Source organism: Ceratosolen solmsi, unplaced genomic scaffold, assembly GCF_000503995.2.
Source record: "Ceratosolen solmsi marchali unplaced genomic scaffold, CerSol_1.0 scaffold14, whole genome shotgun sequence".
In the NCBI taxonomy this organism is placed as follows: domain Eukaryota; kingdom Metazoa; phylum Arthropoda; class Insecta; order Hymenoptera; family Agaonidae; genus Ceratosolen; species Ceratosolen solmsi.
In genome coordinates this window covers 6093001-6110273 of record NW_011948420.1, presented here as the reverse complement: position 1 = coordinate 6110273, position 17273 = coordinate 6093001, and the positions used below count along the sequence as shown (strand labels likewise).

Genomic DNA, 17273 nt, shown 5'->3' with positions numbered 1-17273 from the left:
CATTCGAAGTATTAATTTAATATGATTTTTTCAATTCAGTGAATCATTAGGTAATACGAAGAGTTTGCTCGAAGTGGGAATAGTCAAATGGACTGAATACGAAGATCAGTTTTCTGAGGCCACTGAATGGTTGACTCAAACGGAAAAATTAGTTCAAAGTTTTAACAAATTACAAGATAGTTTGGAAGAAAAGAAAAATGTTTTAGAACAGTTCCAAAGCCATCTCCAGACATTGTTCGATTGGCAAAAGGAACTTGACAAATTAAACATGAGGGCTCAGATGCTTTTAGAAACGTGTGCCGATACGCGTATTTCAAATGCAATCACACAATTAACAACAAAATATAATGCACTACTTTCACTTGCTAAGGAAATTATGCGACGCCTTGAATTGCATTATCAGGTATTTAAACAAAAATAATTGCTTTAATTTAAATTTTAATCGTTAGAATTTAATATTAGTTATAATGTTAATGCTATAATATAATTACAAAAGCCAAATTAATGCATTTTTATGTAGGAACATCAACAACATAATACCCTTTACCAAGAATGCCAAGACTGGATCGACAGAACTCGTGACAAATTAAACGAATGCAAAGATATCCCGAGTACGCTAGTCGAAGTTAACAATAAACTTCACACTTGTAAAATGATACGTCAAAGCTTAGAGCAAGGACAAAATAAATTACGTTACGCATTGGAATTAAAAGAAAAAGTAATAATGAATACTGAACAAAATGGCGCCGTGAAAATAAAAGAAAATACAGAAAACTTAAAAACAGATTTCGATAAACTTCTATTCGATGTTGATGAAACAAGACAAAAATTAACTGTTCGAGCTGGCGTGCTAGAAGAGCTTAATAAAATGCATAGACTTATAACAGATTGGTTGGAAGAAGTAGAAAGCAATGTTCTCTTCGATGAAGTTTATCGAAATGATTTGAGTGAAAAGCGAGCTCTACTTGAGAAATACAAAAGTGTTCAGAAAGACATTCAGGGACATAATGAAAATATAGAAAATTTTAAGCTCCGTTTAGTTAACGATTCTAACGTTTCCAAAGATCCGTATATTGCAACTCTTAATAAATATGAAGAACTTCGTCAACTCGTTAGCCAAAAAATACAAGTAAGTACAAGTAAATAATTATAAATATAAAACCATTTGAAGTATAGACGTAACGGTGTATTATTCGCAACTATGAATTTATTAAAAAATTTATTGAAAAATAATGTAAAAATGTTTATAAATAAATAAGGAGTACAGTTTAATATTGAACTATTTTCGAATATTAGTTTTTTCAATGGAATAATATAATTTAATAGCGTGCTCATACGTTGGTAGAAAAAGAATGAATAATTATTAGTATTTGCTTATTTATAGAGTCTCGAGGAACAAGTAAAAGAACATGAAACATATCAATATGCATATAATGAAGCATCGGACTGGGTACGTCGAGCGAAAATTGATCTTCAACAGTACAGTATAACCCATGGCGAAAAAGAAAAAATCATTGAAAGAGAAAGCAAAGTGAAACAAATGATATGTACACTTTCGAAAGGTCAATCCTTGATTTGTAATGTAATCCAAACTAGTGAGACCGTTCTTACTAATACGGGACCAGAAGGTCAAGACATAATTAACCACGATGTTAATCAATTACAAATCGACTGGAATCAATTACAATCACATTGCCAGGAGGCTGAAAAAATGCTTTCTAATTGTATTTTGACTTGGTCACAATTTACAGCTGCGTTTGAATGTATACAAAAATGGAGTAATGAATTCCAATTAAAAATAAACGAAGAACAAACAAAAGATAATAAAACACTAGAGGATTCCAAAAGATGCAAAGCTTTAGTTGATGAAGCAATTCGTCAGAAATCTATTGTCGAAGATCTGAGTGATAAATGTGAAATTTTGATGGAATTGAGTGCTTGTAATTGGGTACGAGAGAAAACTGTTTTACTCCAATCTACTTATATGGGATTATTAACAGATGCTCAAGGGTTAGTATCTAAAGTTGAAAAAAATTTATCCGACCATACAGAATTCATAAAAGCAAAAAAAGAATTTGAAGATTGGTTAAATACAGCTCATGGTTCGATTCATGATTGCATCGGCGTGGGAAATGTTGCTTGGGCAAAGGATAAACTTGAAACAACAAAGGTAATTCATAGATAATAATAAATTACTTTGCTTAATAATTATCATATAATTTATAAATATTGTATGCTAATCAGTATTAAAAAATTTTTAAATCTATATGACTCAAATATTTAAAAATAATCGATGTTAATTACTTTTTATTTCACAATTGATAATTAAAAATTAATAATATACACATTGATGATTGTATAATTTAATAATATTGGAAGCTTTTTAAACCGATAAAATTAAATTAGATATATAACATTATTTTCACATTTTACTAATAATAATTGTTTGTATGTAAAAGTTGTCTTTCCAGAAAATAATAGGAATATTGAATATTATAATTAAAATTTTATCGAATGCAATTTATTACTAAATTTTATTATTTTATTTGCTATTTACAATGCGCATTAATTAGATTATGAAATAAGCTGCAACTGAAAACGTCATCGAAATACTAATTCATAAACCTAAATATGTGAAAGAAAAATATATTTGTATAAAATTTATTTCAGCTTGTTGCAACAAGAATCACCGAAGGTCAACATTTACTTTCCATTCTACAATCTGCTTTTGCAAAAGCAATTAACACTGCACTTCCAGAACAACAAAACGAGATACGAACTGATATGTCTAAATTAAGATCTATCTGGGAACAGCTGAGCATAGACGTAAATACAATTCAGGCACAAGTTAAAGCAATAATTAGTAGGTGGGAAGATTTTTATGATACAAAGGATCGTTTTGAAAAGTGGCTCGATAAAACGGAAGATTACTTGAGAATGCCTCACGATACTAAAGGAAAACTCGGCGAAATGAAAACACTTCTCGAGAAATATAAGCACGTTACGGATGAAGTTCATAATAAAAAAGCTGATTTAGATCATATAATGACTGAAGCTGCTGAATTGTCAAATTGGGCGAAAGACAATTCAACTCTTAATCAAGCAACGACTTTGAGTTCTCGCTGGGAATCATTAAAAGATCAAGTTGACAAACAAAAAGATTTTATCGAAGACGAAATAAAAGAATACAACGCATATCACGCAGCTTTACAAGAAACAGAAAAATGGTTTCTTCGCGTCTCTCTTCAATTACTTGTATATAATTCACTGTATATCATTAGCGAAGAACAATTTTTAGACGAAATTAAACAACACCAAGCTTTACTTAATGAAATTAAAAATTATGAAAATGTACTAGATGATGTGAAAGGAAAAGGTCAGAGACAAATTGAAAGATACGAATCATCAGATTCTTCTATCAAACCAACGATTCTTACTCAATTACAACATGTGCGCGACAGTTATAATTGTTTGCTTGACATGGCTTTGCAATTTGATAAATGCTTAAATAATTCTTTAGCTAAATTTCGTGAGTTTGAAATGACGCTCGAAAGTATTACGGAAAATTTGGAAATTTATGAACCAGAAGTAGAGATAGAACAACAAAAAATACTAAATACATTAGAATCTGCGAAAGACAGTTTGGTCTCGTCGAAAGATTTGTATAATAAATTGCAAGGAGAGAAAGCTCGACTTATAATTGCCGTAGAGGCTTACGAAGCCGCGGCTGCTTGTGTTGCAAGGCCCGGAAGTCCGCTTGATGTGCAGCCGATTCGCATACCGGATAAAGAGATGGATGTTCGCGCGCATTTAGAAGAATTGATCGATCAGGTATTGTTTTATTCAAGTAATAAGATATATGATTTTTCATTTCTCAAATTGTATATATAAATATTATTAATTTTTGGCGATTATTGCAGAGTGAAACCAGTACTGCGACACGACGACTCGAAGTCATTCTTGATAGCATCGAAAAGAATGGTTGTTTGGAAAAATTAAACACTTTATGTAAAAAGGTTTATATCTATGTATATATATATATATTTCTTTTATCTATATTTCTTTTATGTATTTATGTAGATACAAATATTTTCTTATACTTCAAAATAAATGTTATATCGAATCGTAAACTTTATCATTTTAATAATAATGAATAATCTTATAATGGATAATAATAATAATATTATTAATAATAATAATAATAATAATAATAAAATAATAATAATAAAAAAAAACAATAAATAAATGTATCGGTAATCATGCAATTATTTACGTTATTTAAACATATTATAAACTTGGATAAAAATAGTGTAGTTTTTAAATGTAAAATATTTTATTAAGAAAAAAAAAATGTTTTATATATAGGAAATAAAAATAAAGATTTAATATAAATTGTTATTTTATGGATTATCGTAAATATCAATACTGAATTTATTGTAAATACATAAGAATTATATAATTTAAATGTAATTTTTATTTTAACGTTATGTAAATTATTGAAGAATAAGTGTGTGATATTTAATATTTTTAGATGCAATTACATCTATCTAATGTAACAAAAGCAGTCAATGAATTAGAAGAACAAGCTTATGAAAAAAATGCTCTTAGAACGTGGATAAGTCAGCAGCGCTGCTTGTGTGGAGAATGGAAATCAAGGCCAGCTAAATTACGTACCGAGGCTGCTCAGTCCGAGCTTCAAGCAATGAATGATTTGTTAAGGAATATGGGAGAACGTCGAAGTCGTGCTGAAGCCGAACTTTTGATAAGTCCGGATGGAGAAGATGCAGATATTGAAGAGGGACTGAATAAACTGGAGAGCGAACTTATAGAGGCAATTGCTGGGAAACAAGCAACACAAGACTTGATTCATAAATATCGTAACGAAGTTCATGATATACAATTTTGGTTTGATGGTTTGTCGAAAAAGGTAGATGTTATTGAAAAAGGAAACGGTTCAACTATTGACCATAAGATTGCAACCTTAAAAGAAATTACTTCCGAATTCGAATCACAAGGCCCTGAAAGGTAAACTATATTATTAATAATAATATAAAATAAAATTAGTTAACTCGAATATTTGACTGCTATACAATTTTATATGCTGTTTTTTAATTATGTATTTTGAAATATAAATTATGAAGAGTTTGTTTGTTTGTAATCAGGTTAGAAGACGTTAGAAAGCTTGGAGATCAAGTGATAGATTCCGTTAGTAATTTAGACTCACAACAAATCGAGGAGCAAATAAAATCTGTTGAACGAAGGCATGGGGATATCAGTAAAAAACTTCATCGAAAAGCTCTTGTGCTGGATATGACAGCTCAAGGTATAGAAGCAACGCGAAGAGAAATCCAAGAGCATCGTGAGTGGATTAATGAGAAAAAGCGATTGGCACGTACATCAGAGCCTCTTGGCTATGAAAGTCGTCAAGCTGAAGAAAAACTTTTTGCTCTGAAAAGTATGTTAAAAGAAACGGAAGGTAAAAATGTAATGTCGGACTCACTGGAAAAGCGTATTGGTAATATGCAAAATGAATTGGAAATCAGCGAACAGCAGAAATTAGAAGCTGAAACACGATTATTAAGAGGGGAGCATGCAGAATTGTGTTTCATTCTTCGAGAGGAAATTTCAACAGCTATGGCTGCAGCTGAAACTCGACGTAAATTGGAAAATGATCTTGAAAAAGCTAGATTGTGGATAAAAGCAACTAGTAACGATTTGAAAAAACTCAGTGGTTATTTACCCTTACAAGCATCAAAGGTTGAGGAGGATATTACACAACACAATGGCTTAGCATCGGAAATTAGACGCTTCAGTGAGGGTAACTTAAAAGAGCTTCTAAAACAAGGTAATACAATGTTGAGAGAATGCAATGAAGATGATTGCGAACGACTGCAAGCTCTTTTGGACAAAGTCAGTGACGAATATTTAGAATTAAAAAGAGAAGCCCAGGAAAAGCAAGCGGCGCTTGCTGATCTATTGCAAGGGAGAAAAGTCTTTGAGAGTGATTTGGATAAATGTCAACGCTGGATAAATGAGGCCGAAGTTGCTACATCATCTGAAATACGCACATCTGGTATTGACGTACTTCGAGAACAATTAGTGAAAGTAAGTAAATGAACAAAATTTACGAAAAATATAATATACAATTATCGTAAATTATAATAAAAAAATGTTTTAAATAATTTTTTAAAATATCTTTAAAACATTTCTTAATTACATTTAACCTATATAAATAGTCGATACATATAATCAGAATTAAAGATTATTCATTCTGAATTTCTAAGAAATTTGTCTGATATTGCAATATCAATTTAATGTTTTGATTTAAAAATTATTGATATTATACAGTGTGCTATATATATATATATATATATATATATATATAATGTGTTAGAATATATTATAATAAATTTTCTATAAATAAAACATAATTTTTCTGATTTATTTAATTATACATTAAAAAGTATGTTTATTAGAAAAATTTTTTTGGCGAATTAAATTCATTAAAAAAAATAATACTCATCGGCTACATTTTTGCAAGATTCAACAAAATTGTATAATAAATATTATTTTTAATGTAAATTTAAGTTTTAATATACGTTATAATTGTACGTAGAATTGTATATATATATATATATATTATTAAAATTTAAACAATATATTATTACTAATAAATTATAAACACACGCGCTCAATTACTCACTCTTATACATATATCGAATCAATTTAATTTTCATGTGAAATATCAAATGTATGTTTAAAAAAATATTATTTTTATAGTATGATCGATTGAGGAATGAGGCTAAAGAATTTGCTGATGACATTGAAAAAATAATCCAACAAGGAAAATCTATTTTACCTACAGTAAGTGATGTGGACAAACTGCAACTCGGTGAACAATTAAAAAATATGAAAGAAGCTCATAGTCGCGTTTCAGGCATTATTAATGAGAGAACGACTACTCTACAAAAAAGTATTAACGAGGCTGAAGAAATAGCAGCTCATATAGCAGAGGCTATCAAATTCATGACAAATATTCAAAAACAACTTCAGGAATTGAATAAGCCTATAGGCTCACGAGTTGAAGACGTTGAAGCAATGCTTGCAAATTACGAAAAAATTTTACACGATTTAAAATTGAATAAAACGAAGCTTTCTGATTTTCAATCCAGAAATGTTGGAGAACTGCATGATGTTATAGGCCAACAGGATGATCTAATTCGCTCTATTGAAGCTCAAATAGCCAAACTGCGACAATTACTTCTCCTTCGTCAGCAATTCATCGCTCTTATTATGGAAATAACGACATTCATTGCTAAGTATACAGAAATTGTGCGAGATATTGAGCAAAGCGGCCAAACTACGGAGGAAAAGATTAAAAAATACGATGACGTTATGATTAAAATTCAAGAGTGCGAAGCAAGTTTAGCTAGTGCTACGGATAAAGGTCAACAGATAGTGGTCGATGGTTCGGCTTCTGACAGAAACAGTGTCATCGAGCAACTACAATCGTTAAAGCAACAATTACAAACACTAAGACGAGCTGTAGAGAATCAACGCGAACAGCACGAGCTTGCCGTTGCAGAACACAAAAGATTAGCTAATAAACTAGCTGATATTTTAGATTTCCTCGAAAGCAAAGAGAAAGAGATAAAAACTCGTCCATTGTTAGATAGACAACCGGAAAGTGTTGTAGTTGAGCTTGAAAGGCACGGTATTTTATGTGACGAAGTGAATAAATATTTAGATGATATTAGAGTGATCAAAGAATCGATCAAGCATGAAGATGGAATGCCAGGATCTCTAAAAGAAATGTTCAGCGAGGCAGTATCATTATTATCATCACTTCCTAGAGAAATGGAGGAACGTGAAAATTATTTAGACAATAATATGCAAATGAGAGTTGACTATGCGATACTGACAGATAAATTACATAATTGGGTACGAGAGGCTGAAATTCGACTGGAAAGTGATAAGGAAGGTCTTGATTTTGAGAATATACTCAGTGATTTGGAAGAACACAAGGTAAATAAATATACTTGAAAATAATAAAATAATCAAATTTTTGTCCCCTGCACTTCGATTGTTTAAAATATTGTATCAAAAAGTAAATCATGCACAATTGCCATTAAACGAATGAAGCGCAGAAAAAAATTGATAGTTAAATTAGTTCGAGTTTTTAATTTAAATATTGCAATATTAGTTTAATATTACATAAAGTGATTATAAAATTATACATTAAGTGAATACAATGAATACAATTATATTAATTTTTTTTTTTTTTGTAGATTTATTTCAGTAGCGAAGCCTCTATACGCGAACTTGTTTCCCAACAAATACAACAAGCTGCTGATAAAATCTGGCCATCTCTAAGTGCATCTGAACAAGAAGAGTTGAGCGCGGAACAGCAGCAGCACACCCAACTACTAAAAAACACGTTGAACACTGCGAAATCGCAACGTGCGCGCCTTGAGCAGGGCGCCGAAATGTGGCGGGATTATGGTCAAACGTTGGAACGAGTCAAAGCAGTCGTTGGGAGAACGAAATTTATAGATAAACCAGTCTCAGCGTTAGCCGGCCTACACTTCAATATCCAAAAAATAACTCATGCTCTAAATGACATTCAGGTTAATATTTTTACTGCTTACTATAAATGTATTATTTTTTGGTGAAACGCATACATTTATATTTCTTAGATTTTTACAATTAACAAATTCCTATCGATGGTTTAAAGCTTAAATTCTGTTTAGTCAATCGAACTGTTATATACTACAAAATTAAAATTCTTATTAAATAATATTAATAATATTCATATTTATATAATATAAATGATCTTTTCATATCAATTATTATCTATCATAAGCATTATATATTTATAGATAATTAAAAATTATATCCGTTAAAGAATTATGATCAAATTGATGATATTCAGAATTAAAAATTTATATTTAATGAAATATAAAAAGAATATATATGCACTTGTTTTTTAACTTGATTTATATATAATTGCTATCATTGTTAATTAATATTTCGTGTATAAGACGATGTATAAGTGTAGAGGAAATCATATAAATTAAATCATTGTCTTATTTTACCTTAGTTAAAAAAGTAAAGTTTTTTATGCTTAAAGCTCTTACTATATGAACACATGCGTGTTATCATCAATTAATACATTATATCAACATTATATCAAAATTGAAATAGGTATATACAATATATTAGTATATATTATACTAAATTCAGTAAATCTAATGGTCAATTGCTTTTGGTAATAATAAAATAATTTATAATTATTGAAATGGATAAATATCTCACATAAGTCTTTCTGTTTTCAGAATTTAAAATAATTTTAATTACATAATAGCTATTACCATTTTATTAATTTTCATATTTGTTAGATAGCAGATTAATAAATATAATTATTAGTAATTGGGATTAATATATATATATATATATATATATATATATATATATATATATACACACACATTTTCTTTTATTAGTTTAATTTTAACATTGAGTTTTCTTTAATTAAACTTTAACATGAAATAAAGTACTATTGTAAAACATTATTTGTACAAATGAAAATCTCACTAGGAAATAAAATGATTTTTTATCGATACTTATTCCAAGTCAAATAACACAGGAATATATGTGGATATTAAAATGTCACCTAACCCAATTATCTGTTAATCGAGTGTATGAATAACACTTCGTGTCAACTTTTGGACAATATTAGAGTTAAATTTAATTCAAGAACTTGAACATTGAACTTAAGTATCATCTTGCCATCGAAATATTTAAAAATTCAATATAAATATTGTATTTACAGTAAGTGAAATAAATGAAATTCGATTTCGATTTACTACATCGAATCATACACTTGAAATAGGTTATAAACATGATACTAAGAAAGTAAGTTTACAAAAATTCAAATACATTGTGATAAATGTTAGTTGTAGCAATAAGTAGTTATGTCTTACGATCAATGTCGTCTATATCATTTAGTCGAATGATTTTAAACAATATTACTCATAATTTAATAATATTTCATTATAATTTAATTTTTTATTTCATACGTTTATTTTCATACTCTTGTGTATACGTTTTTTGTTATTACATCAACAATATATTTTCATAAAGTTTACAATAATATTATTGTTATTTGTGCTATAATAAAATAATGTACTTAATCAATAGAAAAATTAAAATTTAGAATAAAATTAGAATAAACGGTAGTTTATCATCTAAATTTAATCAATGTCTTAAATATTTTTTAAGATAAATATTGAATTTTACATATAAATAATGTTGAATTGACATTGATTACAGAAACATTTTTTATTCCTTTATTAATATGTGCGTGTGGGGATCGCGCGCGTATAGACATCCGTTAATTCGTATATATACAAATATCTACGTGCATACATATTATAATATATATTTAATATATTAAATATATATTTAAATGCAAATGTAAATACAAATATAAATGTACGATTGAATGATAATATCTAATAATCTAATAATATCTATCGTCGTACATATATGTATTATGAAATTTTAAACAATCATATTATAATATGCATAATAGAATTATAAAATTTTTGTCTTTATTAATCATGCAAAATATTACATAAACATTCTTATTTACTTCATATCATTAAAAAAAAACTTACACTTACTCCTATAACAATGTCATTTACATTAAAAACAATAAATATAATTTTTATAATTTTAATTAATTTGATTAAAGTTCTGAATATAATAATGATAATGCTTATTATGCTAGTGGTGGTAACGATCTCATTTTAAACCATAATAAAGTATAATACATTTAATAAACTGAACTATACGTAATAAACCAAGCGCACGTAATAAACTTAGTAATTTAGTTGTTAAGTCAAACGAAGAGAATTTCTTCCATTTAATTTAATAAAAAAAGATATTATGTATATGACATAACATTAAAATACTTATATATAATCTATAAAATATAATGAAAAATAAATTTTTATCGTATTCTTACAGAATCAACAGTACGAACTTGACGTGTTGAAAGAACGCGGTAAGGAGGTCCTCTATCAAGCTGACTTCTCGAATAAAAAAAAAATCGAGGCACAACTCAGCGAAATCAACTCTGAGTGGCGCAATTTGGTCTCTGGATTAGAGGGCCGACGCAACACTCTTGACTCCCTGTCCAGTCACTGGGAGGATCTGGAATCGAAGTGGTCCAGCACCGAAGCGAAACTCAATGCGATTGAGGAGCGAGGCAAACTTGTTGACACGGTAGTCCGGTCAAAACAGCATCTGTTGGACACAGCCAAGACACTCGGTGTAAGTAAAATATTACAATAATAGAAGTCACAATATAAATATTGTTTTTAATTGAAAGAGTCGATACGAGCTTGAAATTTAAGCTATTTAATATTTTAATGATTATTCATTATATGATTTTTTACAATTGAAATGCAAATCGAATAGCTTTTTAATTTAATTCTTTCTTTCTTATATATGTTTAGTGCTAAAAAATTATGAATAGTAAATTTTGCTCAAGGCTTTTAACAATACTAATTTAATAGTAAATAAAATATCAATATGAAGTATAACTATTTATATTACACTCGTTACATGACGTATGATTTTAATATCTTTGAGGTACAACGTATAATATTAATATCATTTTAGTATCTTTGAGGTACAACGTATAATATTCATATACATTTTTAATCGATCAGATAACATTTGTTTAATATTTTAATTCCCGTAGAAGTCAACAGTTAAAATTCAAACTGTTCCATTAATATTTCCCAATGAAATCTTGGATACTATTCATACGCTTAATTTATATAAAATTGTGCATTAAATAATAAATTCAAAATTCTACAGTTAATTTGCTAAAAAGTCATTTCAAATATTCTAAAAAAATTTCTGTATTACTATCATTAAGATAATAAATAAATAAAATAAAAAAAAAAAACGAACAAGTAAAAGTATAAATAAAAGATACTTGGCACGCCGAAAACATATATAGTATTTTCAGAATTATTTAAAAAAATTTTTTTTCGAACATTGTTAATGTTAAGTAATTATTATTTTACAAAGGGTTAAATATTTTGCGTGCCAACTTGTACGGGCGGGTACTAGTTACAGTGTGATGTATAGATTTTCAACTTATTCCAGCCTAACTTAATGGATTCATTATAATTAAGCACATAGTAACTTTAGTTATTTATAATTAAATAGAAAATTTATTGAAGGGAACTTGAACATTTGTATTAATGTTGGAGATAAGTCACAAAGCATTTTTCCTAGGGCTCCTTATAATATACTTTTCGTCAAATGTAATTGAATTTAAATCACGTATAATGCAAAACAATTCTAAAATAAGAACTATTAAATATTACATATTAAAAAATATTAAAATAATATTATTTAATAGGATACACTGCTTAATTTTTATTCTTATCGTTATTAATGATAATAATAAGAATAATCATTTAAATAACATTTTCATTGAAAAATAACGTAAGTCTTTGCTTTTATTAAAGGAATTAATAGTTGAGGCGGAGACTTCAAAATCTGACGCAGAAGAGGTAAATGATCTGGCAAGTCCTGTTCTATCATATCTTGCAGCCTTTACCGAACCTCCTGCAAATGCTCTTCAGGAACGCATTAATAAACTTAGTGAGGCCGTCGATACGTAAGTAGGGAATTTTTATTATTCTATTTATCTCGATATTAATTAACAACAACATTTGATACTATTATAAAAAAGATAAATAATCGTTTGAAGCGAATCTGTCATTGGGAAACATAAATAGTAAACATGGATGATTTTACTTCATAATAAATATAATCCAATTTTCATATTAGTGTTTGTTACATTCATTACAATATTTTTCAAGTAGCTTGCAAATTATTGAAAAATACTTCTTTAATTTTATTATAATATTCATTGAGATTATAAAAGTTTAAAACATATATAATACCTTAATACTGTTAATGTACGAATATAATATTGAGCGAAAAAACATTTAATTTAAATATTTGCGTAATTATTTTTAGCGAAAAACATTAGAAATATAGCCTATTCAGATTTCATAATTACAAGTGATTATATACAATTTTTATTTATTCAACACGGAATATAAACGTGTGCAGCTGAAATTAAGATAAATCATAATTTAATTGTTTTTGTAATAGTAGGAATATCAAATACCAATACCATTTCATCCCGATTTATTATTCATTTATATTACTGCGTAATTTTATATGACTATACCTGATATTAAGCTAATGTAAATTTTTGTACCGTAAGTATGTTATAGTTATAAACAATAATTGCAACAAACATAATTTCATATTTTTTTATATAATTTTTTTCTTTACAATTGAAACAATAATGTATGTGCATGTTATTTGCAGTGGCTTTTGCTTTGACTCCTCATTTCCAAATATATTATTCTTATTTTATCTTTACTCGTTATTTTAATAAATGATTTTTTTTTTAAATACAACAAAAGTTTGTATATAGTAACTGAAAAATAATTCCCACTGTAATTAAAAAAATGATACGGAAATATTTCAAATATTTCAAGGTTATTTTATAGTACAAAAACAAAAGATCAACAATGTATAAACTGTATTATTACATTTTATGTGATTAATAAATTTGTGTATGTTCAAAGCAAACTAGGTGAGAGTGATCGAATTAGATTTGGCATTGCCAACACTCACGAGTACTCTCAGTTAAGTAATCGTTCACAGGTCACAGCATTTTTTGTTACGACTGATAATTTATTCACCATTGCAGATCAGAATATTGGCATATTTCTATTATGATACTATAAATATTTAAACATATTTGCATACGTTTTATTAAAAGAAATAAGATGATGAACGTGTGTGTTTACATAGAAGTCCGATGTGTATATTACATTAAATATTATATATTTAAAATTATTCATTTATAATAAAATTATAAGCAATCTTATACGAATAATTATGTATTATATAAAATCGTATATTTAACCTTGCTTATTTCACTACAAAAGGTGACATTGACAAAAGAAACTGTAAGATACAACTTTAACGCCAAAAATAATTTTTACGTCTTACGCCTATTACTAAATAAAATCTAGTGTAGATTGGTACGGAATAGTCGTGTAAATTGAATTTTTTATTAACATCGACATAATTGATGATTTTTAAATCATTCAACAGGTAGTTCATCATTATTATTATTATTATTGTTTTTTTTTTTTTTTTTTTTTTTTTTTTTTTTTTTTTTTTTTTTTTTTTTTTTTTTAAGAACAAATCTATTTACATTCATTCATTTCAATATGTATGCGTTCATTTATCAAGTATTTATTTATAATTATTACATTTAATTAGTATAAAAAAAAAAAAATAAAAAAAATTATTACTTTTTTAGTCTATATTGCATAATTATATAAAAATGAAAAAATTACAAATGTCTATAAAATCATGTCTGCATAAAATATCGACATATAACATCAATTAATAAAAATGAATAAAATGCAATCAAAATTATGTATAAGAAAAAATTTAAAACAATTCTAAAAATGCTGAAAATTTCAATATATTTGTTGTTGATAAATATTTCCTTAATGTAATACAGTAACAGATTAACTCTCTGATAAATAATTATTAGATAATTGAATTTCTTATTGATAATTTATTTTTTATTTACTATTAATTATTAAATACTTTTCGCCAAATAATTTTTAATTCTTTATTTAGTATATTACTAAGAAAAGAAATTATACACCAATAACTAAAATGAGAATTTATTGAAAATTTTGGTGAATTATAAAAACAAACATGTTTTGAATAATTGTTTTAAAGCAAACACAATAAAATAAAAAAAGATTACTTGTTAAGTAAACATAATTATTAACATAGATAAGAACTATTTATCTACATATTAAAATGGTTTTCAACTTTATATTGAACATTGGCACTATAAAGATTGTATAAATAAAATATTTTATATTCATTTTTAAAATTGATAGAAATTTTTTGTATACTGTCTAAATAATTTATATAATTATATGAAAATATTTTTGCAACAGCTCTTTTTAATTAAATTTCAATATTTCCCGATACAATATAATAATACAATAATTAATCAATTTAATTATAATATATATTTTCAATAAAAACAGTATTTATTCTTGTATAGAGTAAAAACATTTAATTTCATTATTTTTAGGAATATGAATAAAAAAATATGCTACTAAATTATTTATCTGTATTATTATTGTCTATTTGATGAAAAAGAATCATAATTAACAGAAAAATTATGAAAAATTCCATTATCTTCTAAATCTAAATTCTTCTACAATTAAAAATGTAATATTTTTAATTCGTATATTAATATATGATCATATCATATAAAACAAAATAAAATAACTGTTTTAATAAAATATTTAAGTATTTTCTATGTTCATCATTTATATTAATGATATCATTTTTTAGAAAATGCTCGTATAATAAACAGTTCAGAACATAAGTAAATATCACTTACATTAAAAAAATATTAGTAGAAATTTCATTGAAAAAAAAAAGATACAGACTCAATACCTAAAGGCGGAAGCAATCCTTTAATATATATTGTTAATACCATTCTTGCCGTATCCTATTGATGATAACACAATAGCAAATTCAATACAGTCTCTCTAACTCGCTCTCTCTCTCTCTCTCTCTCTCTCTCTCTCTCTCTCTCTTTCTCTCTCTCTCTCTAAATATATATATATATATATATATATATGCGGGCACGCGCGTGTTACGTATGCGTGTTTGCACGTGTGCATGTGGGCAAATTAGCGGATTCATGCGCGAGCGTGTGTGAATGATTGTATGTTTGGCTTTACATGCTATCCTTTTCGTTCACATAGTCATTAAATCGATAAACTCTTCCTATTCGTATATTCATGTGGCAAGATTTTTTCTACGTGCTCGATCTGTAATTCGGCCTTATATTGAGTAAAAGCTAGTTGGTAATATACTTCCGTCACTGTCAAATATTCCTGGCGATGTAATTGAACCCGTAAATACAGTCGCTGAGTATACTAAATGTGTATAAAAATAGTTACATCAACGGTAGTAAAACAGGTTGGGTCATCCCACCACAATGTTTGCGTTGCGAAGGTTACGCGGGACTATGGCTTTTTCGTATAACCGATTTCGTCGGTCCGGGCCGGCGTTGCAAGCATGCACTTCTTTATTATCCATTCAGTAAATTTTGATCTCTAAGTTTTTGTTTATAGTACGGGCTGTGATTATGAAAATCCAATCTATTATCAAGATACTCACTTTAACACTATATCCAATGATTGAACTTTCAGTATACAATCTTTGTGATGTTAAATTATTTACTTGCTTACAGAACATTAATTAATATATAATTATTAATTATCTGAACTTTTGAATTAAATTTTGTGTACGTTAAATTATGAATATTGCTGGTACCTAAGTTTCAAGGCTAATGCTGGGTAACTTTAGTTCGGTGAGAATTTGATTTTTATTTTAAAACATTTTTAATAAACATTGATCATTTTCAAGTGACTTCAAAATAATCCTCGTAGAGAAGCGCAACAATGTGAACTTGCAATATTTTTATACAGTTGAGTGGAATTTAAAATGTAATGATTTTTTTTAACATCTGATTTTTCTTATTGTTCAATAATATATGAATAATGTAAATCATCTATTTTATTTCGCTTTAAAATACTCGAAATTTTTTCGACACAAATTTATTGATATTTCCAATATAGCGAAAATATTAGTGAAAAATAAATTCAGAGAATGTTCTATTTCACAATATCTAATTCCTACATATTATAACATAAAGTTTAATTTAATACACACACAAGTATAACGATAATAATTATTTACGCTACGTAAACTGTATAATGAACAGAATTCTATATAATTAATTAATTGAAACGAAATATACTAAATGTGTAATTATAAAAATAAAAAATTATATCTGTCTTGTATGATATGTTTGAATATTTTTATAGATGATTTATTATGAAATAAAGTATTTTATATTATTTTATTATAAATTAATTCTAAATCTAAATATAAATCAATTTTTTTTTTTTTTTTATTGCAATAATGATTTAAATATATTTTAATACAGACTATAGTTATATCGATTGTAAAATTATATTATTATATTATACATATTCATTATGATTTTTGTATAAATTTATTTTTACTAATCATACGAAGTTATTTTA

The 17273-nt window shown here is 26.9% G+C and overlaps 1 protein-coding gene across 1 annotated transcript in view; it reads left to right on the top strand.

Moving 5' to 3' along the window:
* The window catches only part of LOC105361167 (nesprin-1-like), an 88738-nt gene that overhangs the window by 7542 nt on the left and 63923 nt on the right, over nucleotides 1–17273 (top strand). The window contains exons 11-21 of the mRNA XM_011498275.1: nucleotides 40–403; nucleotides 521–1129; nucleotides 1385–2170; nucleotides 2671–3831; nucleotides 3921–4016; nucleotides 4532–5025; nucleotides 5163–6105; nucleotides 6781–8025; nucleotides 8289–8627; nucleotides 11032–11337; nucleotides 12552–12703. Coding sequence (XP_011496577.1) covers nucleotides 40–403; nucleotides 521–1129; nucleotides 1385–2170; nucleotides 2671–3831; nucleotides 3921–4016; nucleotides 4532–5025; nucleotides 5163–6105; nucleotides 6781–8025; nucleotides 8289–8627; nucleotides 11032–11337; nucleotides 12552–12703 — 6495 coding nt within the window. The remainder of the gene's footprint in view (nucleotides 1–39; nucleotides 404–520; nucleotides 1130–1384; nucleotides 2171–2670; nucleotides 3832–3920; nucleotides 4017–4531; nucleotides 5026–5162; nucleotides 6106–6780; nucleotides 8026–8288; nucleotides 8628–11031; nucleotides 11338–12551; nucleotides 12704–17273) is intronic.